Source organism: Hyperoodon ampullatus, assembly GCF_949752795.1.
Source record: "Hyperoodon ampullatus genome assembly, chromosome: X".
Lineage (NCBI taxonomy): Eukaryota > Metazoa > Chordata > Mammalia > Artiodactyla > Ziphiidae > Hyperoodon > Hyperoodon ampullatus.
The window spans coordinates 89,426,040-89,440,132 of NC_136913.1; the positions used below are offsets into that span (position 1 = coordinate 89,426,040).

At 38.6% G+C, this 14,093-nt stretch overlaps 1 protein-coding gene across 1 annotated transcript; it reads right to left on the minus strand.

Annotated features, from left to right (window-relative positions):
- Positions 1 to 951: 951 nt before the first annotated feature.
- Positions 952 to 1,875, minus strand: LOC307069111 (TATA-box-binding protein-like; the record flags this gene model as incomplete). Its single annotated transcript, XM_079727258.1, has 1 exon — positions 952 to 1,875. The coding sequence occupies one exon, from the start codon at positions 1,873 to 1,875 to the stop codon at positions 952 to 954; it is 924 nt and encodes a 307-aa protein (XP_079583384.1).
- Between the last annotated feature and the right edge of the window lie 12,218 nt (positions 1,876 to 14,093).

Consider the following 14,093-nt stretch of genomic DNA (forward strand, 5'->3'; position numbering starts at 1 on the left):
GAGTCATGTATCATGACCTGTTAAGACCCTGCATGATTGGACCTATTTATATTTCGACACCCTCATCTTCTGCCATTCTCCACATCATGTACTCTTCTTCAGGCACACTGGTCTTTTTCTCACTTTCTTAAACAAGGCAGTCCCTTTCCTATTTCAAGGTCATTATGTATGCTGTTCTTTCCATTTATAGTACTCCTCACTGACTTTTCTCAAGGCAAACTCCCTAGATCTCAGCATGGGGGGGTCTCTGCCTCAGGAGATCTTTTTTCACCTAGTTTTTTTTCACTTTTATAAACAGCATTTATTGTACAGAGTACTCTGAAGGAAGAAAAATATGTACAGCTATTTGTTTTCATTAATACATTTCTATTCTGTCCTGCAATACTGAAAAGGTGGAATGTGGCCCAAAAATAACCCCTAGGAGTTACAAATTAGAAAACAACACTTTTAAAAAAGATTTTTACTTTTCTGGTAGAAATATAAAAACTGTGGTTTATAGGGAAGAAATTAAACAAAATAAAGTCCAATCAATTGTTGAGGTGGCTTTAACACTTAAAGTTTTATCCCTTAAACCCACTTGTCAACAGCAGTAAGTGTTTAAAATCTAAATATAAATAAATGGGCAGCTCTGCCCCAATAGCAGCCCAGTTCGAGCAACTTACAGTAACACTTTGGTGTTCTCTGTGCAGAAATAATACCCCTTCCTGGCATCATTATGGGGTACACATGCAGGAGAGCTTCACTTCATGCTGCAACCTACAACCGAACATCCATCCTCTCATCACATGGGGCCGTCCACAACACCACTAAATGTACCAAAACTGATTTGTTAAAAACAAAACAAAGCAGCAGAAACTAACACACTATTGTAAAGCAATTATATTCCAATAAAGATGTTAAAAAAATTTAAAAAAACAAGTGGATGGGAGAGGCAGGAATAGATGACAGCCATTATGTTGTCTTCCTGAAACCCTTTAGAATAGGGTAGATGTTCTCAAAGGCTTCATAAATTTCTGCTCTGACTTTAGCACCTGTTAATATAACTTTTCCAGAAACAAAAATAAGGAGAACAATTCTAGGTTTGATCATTCTGTAGATTAAACCAGGAAATAACTCTGGCTCATAACTACTGAACTGTTGGTGGGTAAGCGCAAAGCCTTCTAACCTTATAGGGAACTTCACATCACTGCTCCCCACCATGTTCTGAATCTTGAAGTCCAAGAACTGAGCTGGAACACCCAACTTCTGTACAATCCTGGCATATTTTCTTGCTGCTAGTCTGGACTGTTCTTCACTCTTGGCTCCTGTGCACACCATCTTCCCAGAACTGAATATCAGTGCAGTGGTCCGGGACTCTCTTATTCTCATAATTACAGCAGCAAACCGCTTGGGATTATATTCAGCATTTCCTGCATGAAGTGCAGTGGTCTTTAGGTCAAGTTTACAACCAAGATTCACTGTGGATACAATATTTTGCAGCTGTGGCACAATCCCAGAGCTCTCTGAGGCTGGCGTGGCGGGGGTAATGGGGGTCATGGGGGAGGGATACAGGGGAGTGGTGCCCAGCAAGGGTGCGGTCGTAAGAGTTTGTGAGTGGAAGAGCTGTGGTGTCTGGCCCGAGGCCCCCTGGGCTGCCTGCTGGGACGTCGACTGCTGAACGGCTGCCACTGCGGCCTGCTGCTGCTGCTGCTGTTGCTGCTGCTGTCTTTGCTGCTCTTCCAATATAGACAGACTCTTGGTGCTCTGAATAGGCTGTGGAGTCAGTCCTGTGCCATAAGGCATCATTAGACTCAAGATAGGGATTCCAGGAGTCATGGCACCCTGAGGGAAGGCCAGGCCCTGGGCATAAGGTGGGAGGTTGTTGTTCTGATCCATGAGGTTCATTTACTTCTTGGCAAATCAAAACGCTTTGGACTGTAAATCGCCTCAGCATTCAGTCTTTTCCTAGAGCATCCCCAGCACACTCTTAGCGACTTCCTTAACTCTCTGGGTTATCTTCATGCACACCAAGAAACAGTGTTGCTTATCCTCAGAAAAGAGAGCTGTTTGTAGAATCTCCTCATTTTTTGGTCAAATTTGATTTTTTTGGATATAATCACTGGAGTCACTGCAGAAATACCTCTCACCTTCTTATCAGGAATAATTTCCTCCATCTTTGCCCCCTATAACTCTATCTCAACTCCTTGGTTGTTTCTTTTGTTAACATTTACAATTTACAATACTTCTATTCATGTATTTTGCTTTGTTTAATGTCAGTATCCCCCACTAGACTGCAAGCTCCATTTTTGTTTGTCTTGTTCACTGCTGATTTCTCAGGTCCTAGCCTGGAATAAAATGAACTCTACATAGATAATACTTGTTGAACCAAAAAATTTAAAATAACAAGCATGGGGGCTTCCTTTCATAGATTTTGGCAGTCTAGCCTAATGGACACAAGAACCTCTGATATCAAATTCAGCCTTCTGAGCAATGAGTAGTCCTTCGCAGACCCACTTCACCTCTAAGGAGATTCAACATGGTTCTGTTTAGCCAAGGTCCTTTAAGGTCTGTGGAAGAAGGTTCTGAGCCTGGAGTCTATGAATAGGATTGGTGGTTTATGAAACCTCTGAAATTGTATATAGTAATTTGTGAATATGTTAATCTGTGTATTTTTCTAGGGAAAAATTCTACAACTTTGATCAGACTCTTAAAGGTGTTCATAACCCAGAGAAGGTTAAGAATCACTCACCAAAGGGTCTTTTCCTGGGATAACTGCCAGCCAGAAGTCCTGAACTGCTCTTATTAAAATGTAATTGGAGAATGTAGCTGAAGCCACTATTTCCTTTGAGCTTTTCCTGGAGCTATAATCAGACCTGTTTGAGCCTTCCCTGGATTTGGGGTACATTTTTGGCATTATATAATGTGCTTTAAATCTTATCTAGTCATGCTCTGCCCCTGTGACCCACATTGACCTGGTTGCTGTTTCCTGCCTAATCTTAGATTCTGACCAGACCTGTGCCAGTGTCACAACCATGCTGATATAACCAGCACATCCTTTTGTCTGACTCAGTTCTGTCAGGGATCTTCACTGGTCCCACACTGATGGATCAGAATTATTATGTCATTGACAAAGACAATAAAGTAGGAGTGGAGGGAAAACTGATTCAAGAACTCAAGATCAGAAAGGAAATCTGATCATATGAGTCACATTGGGGCTTGTCTGATCATATGAGTCACTCTGAGGCCTTGTGAAATGCAGATAAAACAGATTCTATCCATCCTGACCTACTAAATCACAATCTTGAGGGGAGTGGTGGCCTGGAAATCTGTATCTTAACAAACTCCCACTGTGAGGTGACTGTTATGATCAGGTAATTTTGGGAAACTTTATGTCTAAATTGCAATTCATCAGTTCATCTTGACACTTGACTCTCACAATCACAATTTATGACATTTTAATGATTGGAAATGTTCATATTTCACAAAATTAATTAGGTAGAGAATTTTGAACAGTGTATGAAGGCAAAGTTGTGGATTTAGTCTTAATCATTCAATTTACTCTAATTTATGTTCAAGTTGAAATATTGCATCTTCTCAGTCTATGTCAAATTGTTCTGTAGCTGATTTTCATCAGGGTTCTTTTTAGTATCACATTGGTTTCCCCCAAATCTGAGGACCTTTAGGTTGTGGTTTACCCAGTTTATGCTCAGGAACTTCTTCATGAAGAACTTAAACATTCCTTTATTTAGCTTGTCTGTCACCACTATTAAGTCATCTTTGTATAAAAATCACTTTTATAAAAATTGAGCCTCATAACTCGTACTTTCCAAATGAGGAAATGGACACTCAGAGGAGCTATTTGATTCACCCAAGATCACAGAGCTGTTTAGTAGCAGGGTCAAAGCATAAAGCTGTTCAGCTATTCTGTGTTGATTGAGCACTTACTTTATCCAGGTCAATGAACTCACTGATGGGGATACAAAGATACAAAAGACTTGGTCCCTGCCCTCAAGAAAGCCCAGGTCTTCAGATTCCAAAATGAGTCAGGTATCCTGAAGATGTTGGGCCACTGCTAATATCACTTGAACTTCATTAGAGAAAATTGTTTTTAATTTTGACTCTTGTATTTATCAAAAAAAATTTTGGGACTGTGGCAGGAGAAAGAGAGGATATGCACTATTATCCTAAACACATGTTTTTTTGGTCTGTACAGCACTTACATTTTCTTAAATTATCAGTTAAAATTGGGAGAGTTCACATTTAATATCTAGGTTTCTGGATTCTCTTTTAAAAAAAACCCCAAAACCTGGCCTTACTAGAACAATGTCCCCTTGTGGCAGTAATTCTCTGGAGGTGAGGGACTGCTGCCAAATTTTTATGGGCTGGTGCTAGCAGTTCATATAGTTCCTAACCAGTACGTTGCACGCACTCCTATTGCCTACCCAAGCCCTGGAGCATTTAAGATTGCTAACCCTGTCCACTAACTTCTGGGGCTACCAATTGTTGTCTGAACTGTTCCTGACAGCAGATGGCAGAAATAAGCTGTGTAATTTCCATTTCACCTACAAGTAGGAAAGATGTAGTGTAGCAATAATTGACTTCAGAAACTTTTCTTTTTTCCTCTAAAAACAAAACAAAACAAAACAAACAAACAAACAAAAAACAACCTACGGTCACTAGATTTTAGCTGAGCCATATTTTGACAAAGTAAGTGGTGAGAAAGGGATTTCGTGCCAATTGTAGCAACAATTGACTTCAGAGGCTTTTCTTTTTTCTTGTTAAAAAAAACCTCTAAGGTCATAAATGTAAGACCAGATACTATAAAATTCTTAGAGGAAAACATAGGCAGAACACTCCTTGACATAAAATGCAGCAATATCTTTTTTGATCTGTCTCCTAGAGTAATGGAAATAAAAACAAAAATAAACAAATGGGACATAATGAAACTCAAAAGCTTTTGCACAGCAAAGGAAACTATAAACAAAATGAAAAGACAACCCACAGAATGGGAGAAAACATTTGCAAACGATGCTACTGACAAGGGAATAATCTCCAAGATTTACAAACAGCTCATGCAGCTCAATATCAAAAAAACAAACAACCCAATCAAAAAATGGGCAGAAGACCTAAATAGACATTTCTCTAAAGAAGAGATACAGATGGCCAACAGGCACATGAAAAGATGCTCAACGTCATTAATTATTAGAGAAATGCAAATCAAAGCTACAATGAGGTATCACCTCACGCCAGTCAGAATGGCCATAATCAAAAAGTCTACAAACAATAAATGCTAGAGAGAGTGTGGAGAAAAGGGAACCCTCCTACACTGTTGATGGGAATGTAAATTGGTATAGCCACTATGGAGAACAGTATGGAGCTTCCTTAAAAAACTAAAAACAGAGATATCATATGATCCAGCAATCCAACTCCTGGGCGTAAATCCTGAGGAAAACATGGTTCAAAAGGATACATGCATCCCAGTGTTCATTGCAGTGCTGTTTACAATAACCAAGACATGGAAGCAACCTAAGTGTCCATCAACAGATGAATGGATAAAGATGATGTGGTGTATATATATATATATATATATATATATATATATATATACACATACACATACATACATATACACACACACACCATGGAATATTATTCAGCCATAAAAAATAATGAAATAGTGCCATTTCCAGCAACATGGATGGACCTGGAGATTATCATACTAAGTGAAGTAAGTTAGACAGAGAAAGACAAGTATTATATGATATTGCTTATATGCAGAATCTAAAAAAAATGATACAGATGAACTTATTTACAAAACAGAAACAGACTCACAGACTTAGAGAATGAACTTATGGTTACAGGGGGGCAGAGGGTGGGGGGAGGGATAGAATGGAAGTTTGGGGTTGACATGTACACATTGCTATTTTTAAAATAGATAACCAACAAGGACCAGCTGTATAGTACAGGGAACTCTGCTCAATACCATGTAACAACCTAAATTGGAAAATAATTTGAAAAAGAATAGATACATGTATATGTATAACTGAATCACTTTGCTGTACAGCTAAAACTAACAAACACATTATTAATCAATTATACTCCAATATGAAATTAATATTTTTAAAAATGAAATAAAAATTAAAATTAAAAAAAGAAAAAGGGGAAAAAAACCCTAAGGTCATTATATTTTAGTTCAGCCATATTTTGACAAAGTAAGTGGTGAGAGAGGGATTTAGTATCAGTAGTGAGAAGTAGCCCATTGTGTGCAGCAAGAATTTAGAAGGCACGAATGGAATAGCTAGTTACCAGCAAAATAATCCTGAAACTGAGAGATAGGGCAAGCTGGCTTGCAGCCACTTGTTGGGAACCTCTTCCCCACACTATATATGAAAATGAGCTCAAAATAAGTCATAGACCTAAATGTAAGAGCTAAAACTTTAAAACTATTAAACGAAAATACAAGAGTAAATCTTTTCTGACTTTGGATTAGGCAATGGTTTCTTAGACATGGCACCCAAAGTGCAAGCAGCAAAAGAAAAAGTAGTTAAATGGGACTTCATCAAACATCAAAATTTAAAACTTTTGTGCTTCAAATTATATCATCAAGAAAATGGAAAGACCACATGCAAAATGGGAGAAAATTTTTGCAAATCATATGTCTCATAAGGAACTTGTATATAAAGGACACTTACAACTGAACAATAAAAAACAAATGACCCAATTAAAAAAAAAGGTCAGAGGCTATGAATAGACCTTTCTCTAAGGAAGATATACAGATAGAAAATAAGCATATAAAAAACATTCAACCTTATTAGTCATCAGGGAAATGCAAATCAAAACCACCATGGGATACCATCTTACTCTGCACAGGATGGCTAAAAAAAACAGACAATAACAAGTGCTGACAGGGATGTGGAGAAATTAGAACCCTCAAGCATTGCTGATGGGATTGTAAATGGTTCAGCTACTTTGGAAAACAGTTTGGGTATTCCTCAAAATGTGACCTAGCAATGCCATTCCTAGATATATAGCCAAGAGAAAAAAAAACATATGTCCACACAAAAAGTTGAACACAAATATTCATAGCATTGTTATTAACAATAGTCAAAAGGTGGGACAACCCAAATGCCCATTAATTGGTGAGTAGATAAACAAAATATAGAATATCCATACATGGAATAGTATTCAGTTACAAAAAGGAATGAAGTACCAAACATGTTACTATATGGATAAACCTTGAAAAATTATGCCAAATAAAAGAAGACAGACACAAAATGATTCTATTTATTGGAAATGTCCAGAATAGGTAAATATGTAGAAACAGAAAGTAAGTTAATTGTTACCAGGGCCTACAAGGAAGGGAGATCAGGAGTGACTGCTAAAGTGTACAGGATTTCTTTTTGGGGTGATGAAAATATTTTGAAATTAGATAGTAGTGGTGGTTTAACAACTCAAGGGATATACTGTAAACAACAGAATTATATACTTTCAAAGGTTGAATTTTATAGTATGTGAATTATGTCTCAATAAATTGTTATTGTTGAAAAGGGCACATTAGCTATTAGTCTCCTGCAGTGCTTTAGGATCAACTGTAAGAAAATCACTTTTTTAATATTTAAGGAATATGGTTTAGTGTGAGCAATTTATGGGTGATGGAATGTGGGTTAAAGCAGCTATAGCTGTGGCCCAGACTCCCTTCTCTGTCTTCTGGAGGGCAGTAAGCTAGGGGAGAGGACAACTGACAGCAAGGAAAAATGGGAAAGTTGCAGGAGGAGTCCAAAGTGAGAAGCCTACCCTGGGGTTGAAATTACCTTACTCTCAATGGATGAAAAAGATGAGGTCATAGAGCTTCCATCTGTCTTTGTGAGACATCAGAGATCATCCTGATAATAGTGTCCTTCCAACAAAAATAGAGCATGAACAAAGTACATTTCTCAGCAAGGCCAAAGATAGGTAGGTCTTGTTGTTAGGGATTGCCTGACCAGAATTTTCTCATTTCACCCTAAATCTACTGAGTTCCACTGAGTTCACACAAACACACACACACACGCACGTTTGTGAGCACATGTGCGCACACACACACACAGAGCAAGAGAGAGACAGAGAGACAGAACCCAACATTTTATGATGACCAAATCAATTATTTTGCTGGAGAAAATGATGACATGGCTCTCAGCAGGCTCCAGGAAAGCTAAGCCTAAAGCATCAAGATTTTTAGTCACCCAGACTGCAAACCCTGTTGTTAAGCTGGCCCTCTTCCCTCTCTTGGGCTCTCATCCATATCTACTTAGTCATCATGGTCTATTGATTTATGTTTCTCATCTAATGTACCTCACATCTGTCCCTCTGTTTTCAATCCTCTTACCACTCTATCAGACCAGATGCTCATCAACTCATGCCGGAAAAACAACTGAACTAACTAATGGGGAGAAAATAAAAGTGTCTGTTTAAGAGCTAACTAACTACAAATTTCCTCTTAGGGGAAGAGATCTGTGTTTGTTTTAGCAAATGCTTTGATGGATCATTTTGATTGCTCAAAGATTACCCTTGGGGCATGGTTGGAATAAACCTGGAGCTAAACATCTCTGCTTGAGAAAGTAGCAGTAATGCCAGAGTTTGGGTATTTGTGATCTGAGGAAAACTAGGGAAAAGACTGAAAGATGGAGAAGGAGAATTGAGCAGCATTGAGAAAACTCAAGCCATATTAGAATGGCTAAGGAACTTTCAATGTGAGAGATATTTAATATTTAATTTTAAGTTGTTTGCTGTTGTACTGTAAATACTTGGTCCTTCAGTAAAATCTGTGAGCTCACAGCTATTGGTAGTATATGGGAAAGTGAAGAAATCAAGGAGTGAGCAGGGAGGCAACACAGTACAGAAAAGGAACCATATATCCAGGAGGCATGAGAAGAGAATGAGAACACAGTAGAAGCAGAAACTCACAGACATTGGTGACCAGAATTAACATAAGCATCAAACCTTCCCCAGAATCTCCTAAATCGTAAAGGGCACAATTGCCCCAGCAAGCCATGAGGCTTAGGGCCTTGCAGGGCCTGAATCTTTATCACACTACCCCTGATTGTTGGTTACTTACTGCTCTTCCAGTTTCACTCTTCATCCCTCCTCACTTTCCCCATGCTATGTGTCCAAGGAGGAAATCGACCTATATTGACATCATTAATGGGCTTCCTTATATAATGGCTTTCTGTTGGGTTCCACCATTGAGAAGCCCTGGTAGGAGATCTGAGGAGAGTGAGGTCAGGGTATTTATTCACTCAACTCATTCCCTGTAGGGTCACAGTGGGATGGCTAAGCACAGTATCTGATAGAGGACCCTCTCAACATCTCTCTCTCTCATCAACTAACTTCTCACACTTCTCCCTCTCTTTCCTCCTCTACTCCTCCAGTTCTAGGAGGGGTAATAACCCTACTGTTATTTGTCCCTGGGTACTTTACCATTCCTTGTGATTTCCCTACACCCTACTCACAAATTTGTTAAGAGTCCCTCCTTTTTTTTTTTGCTGGCACCCTGACTAATACAGTCATTAGGCCTTTACATCCATTATCTTGGTTAATTCTCACCACAACTCTATGAGGTAGATATTACTATTAACCTTATTTTACAGGTGTGAAAATATGAGGCAAGGAGAGGTTAAGTAACTTCTCTGAGGACCTTCTGACTCTGCGGCTTCGGCTTCTATACATGTTATTTTTTTTTTCCCACTCCAATAATATCCCTGCATCCAGGCTCTAAGCCATCTGATACACTATGGCCAGATTATTCCTCCTAAAACATTCATGTAATGCTCTCTAAGATCTGGCTCCTATCTACCTTTTATCTCCCCTATACTTTCCGTCTGTACAAGCCTTCCAATCAAGTTAAACTGGACTCTTCCGTTTTCCCCAAACATATGATATTAGTCCTACTTTATCATTCTACTCATAAGGTACCCCAAGCCTACTCTCCCCACCCCCATTCTATCTCCTTCTATGGTAGTTTCACTCTTCCCTTTCCTTTAGGCCCAGCTGAAATCCTCCCTTCTCTATAGAGTCTGGCTTACCCCAGTCTTGCCACTTTCTAGTTAGGTGACCTTCAGTGAGTCATGCTAACTTCTTTGAGTCAGTGTCCTTAACTGTGAAATTCATATCAGTTGCTGGTCTACTGATCTCAAAATACTTACTAATACTAACTGATCTCAAAGTGGCTCAGCAATGAGGCCACCCAACCTAGAAACCCTTTTCTTCAATAGCTTAATCAAGATTTTCACAAGTGATGTCTTATGGTGAATATTTGCCAATCTTTTTATGGTTGCATAACATCTGAACCCCCTTCATGTATGGGGGAGTTGTCTATTGTGTGTATCTTGGTGGAAGAAAGTGCCCTGCCTCTCACAACAGAGCTCAAGAGGGGCCAAACATTCTTACTTCCTGCTCTTAACAGCTAGGATACAGACATATGACCTAGGCTCAGCCACATGACCTAGGTGTTTAGCTCCTTTCCAAGACTTTTTTTTTAACTTTCTATTTTATATTGGAGAATAGTTGATTAACAATGTTGTGTTAGTTGCAGTTGTACAACAAAGTGATTCAGTTATATATATATATATATATATATATATATATATATATATATACACATACATACATGTATTTATTCTTTTTTAATTCTTTCCCCAATTAGGTTGTTACATAATATTGAGCAGTTCCCTGTGCTGTACAATAGGTCCTTGTTGGTTATCCATTTTAAATACAGCAGTGACTTTTAATATGGAGGAAGTGGATACAGAGGCACTTGGAAATTTTTCACTACCCATAGTTTCACCATTCTTCCTAGGCTACAGCATGGTTTAGTGGTTCTCAAACTTTAGTGTACATCAGAAACTCAGTGTGATGTATGTGTGCGTGTAGGGGGGTGGTGTTCTTGTTAAAGTGCAGTCTCCTGGCTCCTGTATAGCTCTGCTACATCAGTGTCCTTCGGAGAGGGGGTCCAGGATTCTTCATTTTCATAAACTCCTTAGAGATTGGTGATTCTAATACACACTAAATTTTGAAAATCACAGCTCTATAAGGTCTGTAGGTAATACATTATCCTTGCCTTACACATTCTTCCCTTCTTCATCTGTAGATTTCCGAGATCCCTCAATTTGCTTCTACGGAAGAGAAGATCTATTTTCTCTTTAGACTTTGACTTTACTTTTTCCCTGAAAATAATATTTTTATCGACCACCCACACACACATACATTAAATACCACACACACACACACACACACACACACACACTCACTGTTTGGACACCTTGAAAGACGAACAGGATTTATATGTCATCAGTTATTCCTTTTACTGTATTTCTAATTCCTCTAAGAGTAAGAATTCACTTAACCTCTATACATCTTTTCCAACTTTCTAATCTTTTCAGGAATTAATTTAGGTTCTTACCACAGCATGATAAGAAGTGATGACATCTTTCACTTCATTTTGCATGACTTCTATTTTTTTCTTTCACTTAAGTCCTATCAATTTTACGGCATCTTTCTTTTTTTTTTTTTTTTTTGGTTAAGTGTAAACTGGACAGATGGTATGAATTTATCTCAATCAGTTCTTCTAATCCTTTATCTTACTAATGTTAACTATTTGGCTTCATAACTCATTTTGATTACTTCTCTTTCCCAACACATTTGAAAATTCCTCCCTAACTCTTGGCTTTTTTTATATAGTGGAGGAATATATTACTTTCCCTGTCATAGATCTTTTCAAGGGCATATATATTCATAAATTGGATCTCTTGTCTTTTCAAATACATACATAGCTATATTATATCTTATGTCTTTTTTGACATTACACTCTTGGGTAAGTTAAGAATTAACTTACTTGGGCTTCCCTGGTGGCGCAGTTGTTGAGAGTCCGGCTGCCGATACAGGGGTCACGGGTTTGTGCCCCGGCCCGGGAAGATCCCACATGCCGCGGAGCAGCTGGGCCCATGAGCCATGGCCGCTGAGCCTGTGCGTCTGGAGCCTCTGCTTTGCAACGGGAGAGGCCACAGCAGTGAGAGGCCTGCGTACCGCAAAAAAAAAAAAAAAAAAAAAAGAATTAACTTACTCAAGATTTGTCCTTCTGTACACTTAAAATTTTTCTAAGAGGGTAGATCTTACATTGTGTTTTCACCACACACACATGCCCACACAGATAATAATAAAGGAGTGAGAGGAATCTTTGGGTGGTGATGGATATGTCTATGGCTTTGATAGTGTTGATGGTTTCATGCGTGAATAGTTACCTCCAAACTCACAGAGTTGTATACATTAAGTATGTGAAGTGTTAACACGTCAATTATACACCAGTAAAGGTTTAAAAAAGAGAATATACTTAGAAGATTGTTTTTAAAATGCTGATTCTCAGCACTCCTCTGCCTCCAGAGATCTTTGTTCAGTAGGTTGAGATCAGGACTAGAAATTTATGTTTTAAACAAGCACCCCAAGTGATTCTCATGATCAGGCAAGTTTAGGAGACTCTGCTAAAAGGATGGAAGATGCTGAAGGGTTTGGTTTAGAGTAAGCTTTTTTTTTAATTGAAGTATAACACACAGAAAAGCGCACAAATTGATCCATGCATTTTTCACAAAGTGAACACACTGGTGCAAGTAGCACCAAATCAAGAAACAGAACGTTAGCAGGACCATAGAAGCTCTCCAATGTGCCCTCTCCCAATTACTACTTCATCTAACGGGAACCATAAACCTCATTTCTAACAGCATCAATTATTTTTGTCTGTTTTTGAACTTTATGTAAATGGAATGAAACGCTGTGTACTCCTTTTTACCTGGATTCTTTCACTCAAATTATTTTTGTGAGATTCATTTGTGTTGCTGTCTGAATGAAAATTGGTCTTTTTTATTGCCACTCTATCATGTGAACATACCACAATTTTTTATCCATCTTACTGTTGAATTGTTTTCAATTTGGGGCTATCATGAGCAGTGTGGCAATAAACTTTCTTGTGCATGTCTTTTTGTGCACATATACACTCATTTCTTAGGTATATACTCAGGAGTAGAATTTCTGGATCACTGGACACATATATTCTTAGCTTTAGTAGATACTGCTAAACAGTTTTCCAAAGTGATTGTTCCAATTTGCACTCCCACCTGCAGTGTTTGAGAGTTCCAGGTTTTCCACATCCTTGCCAACACAGGGTGTTGTCAGTCTTTTTGATTTTAGGCATTTTGTTGGGTGTGTAATGATATTTAATTGTATTTAATTTGTATTTCCCTCATGACTAACGAAGTAGCTGCTGTAGGATTTTGAGGCCTGAAGAAACTAACTAGGATGATGGCTTGATAAGCATGCCACTAATTAAACTTTGTTTACTTGACAGTTGCTGGCAGAGTATATGCCATATATGAGGTGTTAAATGAATATTTGTTATTGAATGAACCTCTGTTTGTAACTCTTCAGTTGTCTTCAGCAAGCCTTCAGAGGTTTGTTGTAGGAAACAGTTGTGGAAAACCATTCTTTTTTCTTAAAAATAATTTATTTATTTATTTATGTCTGTGTTGGGTCTTCACTGTTGCATGTGGGCTTTCTCTACTTGCAGCGAGTGGGGCTACTCTTCGTTGTGGTGTACAGGCTTCTCATTGCGGTGGCTTCTCTTGTTGTGGAGCATGGTCTCTAGGCACGCAGGCTTCAGTAGTTGTGGCGCACAGGCTCCAGAGAGCAGGCTCAGTAGTTGTGACACACGGGCTTCATTGCTCTGTGGTGTGTGGGATCTTCCCGGACCAGGGCTCAAACTCGAGTCCCCTTCATTGGCAGGCAGATTCTTAACCACTGCACTACCAGGGAAGCCTGGAAAACCATTCTTTAATGATGTAAGGGATCACAGTTCTTCGGCAATTGAGAATTATTGACATGGAGGAGCCCGGTAGATGTCAAGGTGAATTACCAAATAATTAAAAGACCAGATTAGGTAGTGACAGATCAGTTGAGGATTGCAGTTGAGGATTAATAAGTAGGTACAAAAAATTTTAATCTTTTTGTTTACACTTCTTTAAATTGTTCTATGTAGTGTGCATATGTAATATGTATAATTAGAGGATAGTGGGTGCTAGTGCTTTAGTCAT